The 1,937-nt window shown below is 67.8% G+C and overlaps 1 protein-coding gene across 1 annotated transcript in view; it reads right to left on the bottom strand.

Moving 5' to 3' along the window:
- LOC112548524 (B-cell differentiation antigen CD72-like) overlaps window positions 1–1,526 on the bottom strand; it is a 4,019-nt gene extending 2,493 nt beyond the window's left edge. Inside the window, 4 exon segments of the mRNA XM_025194540.1 lie at window positions 1–70; window positions 301–390; window positions 1,208–1,306; window positions 1,379–1,526. The exon segment at window positions 1–70 is cut by the window's left edge and continues 17 nt beyond it. Of these exon segments, the coding sequence (XP_025050325.1) occupies window positions 1–70; window positions 301–390; window positions 1,208–1,306; window positions 1,379–1,463 (344 nt within the window). The 5' untranslated portion in view covers window positions 1,464–1,526.
- Between the last annotated feature and the right edge of the window lie 411 nt (window positions 1,527–1,937).

Here is a 1,937-nt window from a genome sequence, read left to right as displayed (position 1 = left end):
TGCCACAGGCCATCGCACTCGGCCGCGTGGGCAGCAGACGCCCGCTGCAGCCGCTGACCCTGCTGCCAGTCTGCGGGCAGAGGGCTGTCAGTGCCAGGGAGGGGCCCAGCACCCCTGGCTGGATGCTGTGCCTGGGCAGGAGCAGGAGCAGGACCGCTTCCCTGCTCACACCTCCACCCAACCCCCAGGGCCACAGGCACACATGGTGCAGCCAGCAGCAGCCCAGGGCATGGGCGCAGGGTCCTCACCCCTGCCTATGTCCCCTCCCCTATCCCCCTTCTCCCTGCCAGCCCTACTCACAGCAGACCCCCAGGGCGATGGTGGTGACCAGCAGGGCCAGGCAGGCCGCCAGCAGGCCCAGGGGCAGGGGTCGGGCGCTCCACCGGCGCTCTGCAAGAGATGAGGCACCGTGGGAGCAGCCCCACCACCTGCAGCCCCCACGGCCCCCCGCGCCAGCAGGCCTGAGACACCCCCCACCCCAGCACTGCCAACGAGCATCTCTGCAAGGGCAGGAAGGAGCTCGGGTGTTGCAAGATCCTCCTCCCACACCCGCCCCAGCCCTTCCTCCCCCACTGCATCCTCGGGCTGAGCCTGAGCACAGGGGTGAGACCCTCTAGCCAGGACCCTGCAGGACTGGTCCCAGCCGGAGCATTGGCTCAGCCCTAGACCCAGCCTGGGCTGCAGGGAAAGTGGCAGCATCGCACACAGAAAGCTGCTGTCTATCAACGAGCGCATGAGCGTGTCTGAACGGGCGAGTGTGCACGGTGCCTCTGGCTCTGCCTGCGCTCAGACCCACACAGCCCAGCGCCTCTCTGCAGCCGGCACCCAGCACCTCTGAGGGCGGCAAAGCAAACCCTGATGCCTGCAGCCACCAGGGAGGGGGGGAAGACTCCTTCCAGCCCATGTGGCCACCAGCAAAGCCGCATAGCCTGGGGCAGTTGTGCACCAGGTGACTCAGAGGAGGATCAGGCAGCCTGGGAGCAGGGCTGGGCACTGTTGGTGCAGGAAGGAACATCCCCTTCTGCCCTGCAGCCTGGGCACAGCAAGCAGAGCCGCCCCTCAGCCCTGGAGCAGTCCCTGCCCCCTCCATCCTCTGATCTCAGCCCCTGCAGTCCTGTTTCACCCCTGAGCTAGCTGTGCACCCCGGGAGCTCTCTGCATCCCTGCTGGGGAGCCCTGGGCAGGGCAGGGGATGCCCCCACACTCACCTCTGCATCGCTGGACCCCGTGCCCAGCCGGCCCCTCACCTGTGGGGCCCAGCTGCAGGTTCTCGTAGGTGTCGTCAGCCTCGCCCGGGGCTGCAGGAGCTGCAGACACAGCGGGTGGTCAGGGTGTGGGGCTAGGGCAGGGACGGGCAAGGAAGGGGTGCTGGCTCCTACCTGCCCCCTGCACCCGGGGGGTCACACCCCATCCTGGGGGGACCTTGGAGAACCGTAGGTCGGCATACGTCACACCCTCGCTCATCCCAGCCGTGGAGCATGGAACAGGTCCCGGGCTGCTGGGGCCGGCGTGGCGTGGCGTGGTCCTCCTGGCAGGAGGGAAGTGCGAAGGCAGAAGCAGAGGCAGCCGCAACAGCAGGTGGGGGCAGCCAAGCATGGCCATGGCTCTGCCATTGGCTCTGGCAGCCGGGGCCCTGCCCTCCCCCCAGCACGGGCAGGGCTGGGGGGGGCCCAGGGGCTGGGCTCATCCTGCACGGCATCACCCTCTGGCACTGGGGCACCAGGGGCCTCAGGGTCACTCACACCAGCATCTAATTGACTCCTCTTTCTCAAAAAGGGACTGGACACGTGCTGGGAGGAAAGGGGCATGGGGAGTGTGGCAGAAATGCCCCGTCGGTGCCCCTCTCCAGAGATCTGTCTCAGCCAGCCTGGGAGGCGGCCGTTGAATCCCTCACAGCGGGGATCTCGCTCCTTGTCTGCAGACAAAAGCCTGGCGCCT

This window comes from Alligator sinensis, unplaced genomic scaffold (assembly GCF_000455745.1).
Source record: "Alligator sinensis unplaced genomic scaffold, ASM45574v1 scaffold1282_1, whole genome shotgun sequence".
Classification (NCBI taxonomy): Eukaryota; Metazoa; Chordata; order Crocodylia; family Alligatoridae; genus Alligator; species Alligator sinensis.
Note: the sequence above shows the minus strand (reverse complement) of the source record. Positions and strands in the feature narration are given on the sequence as shown.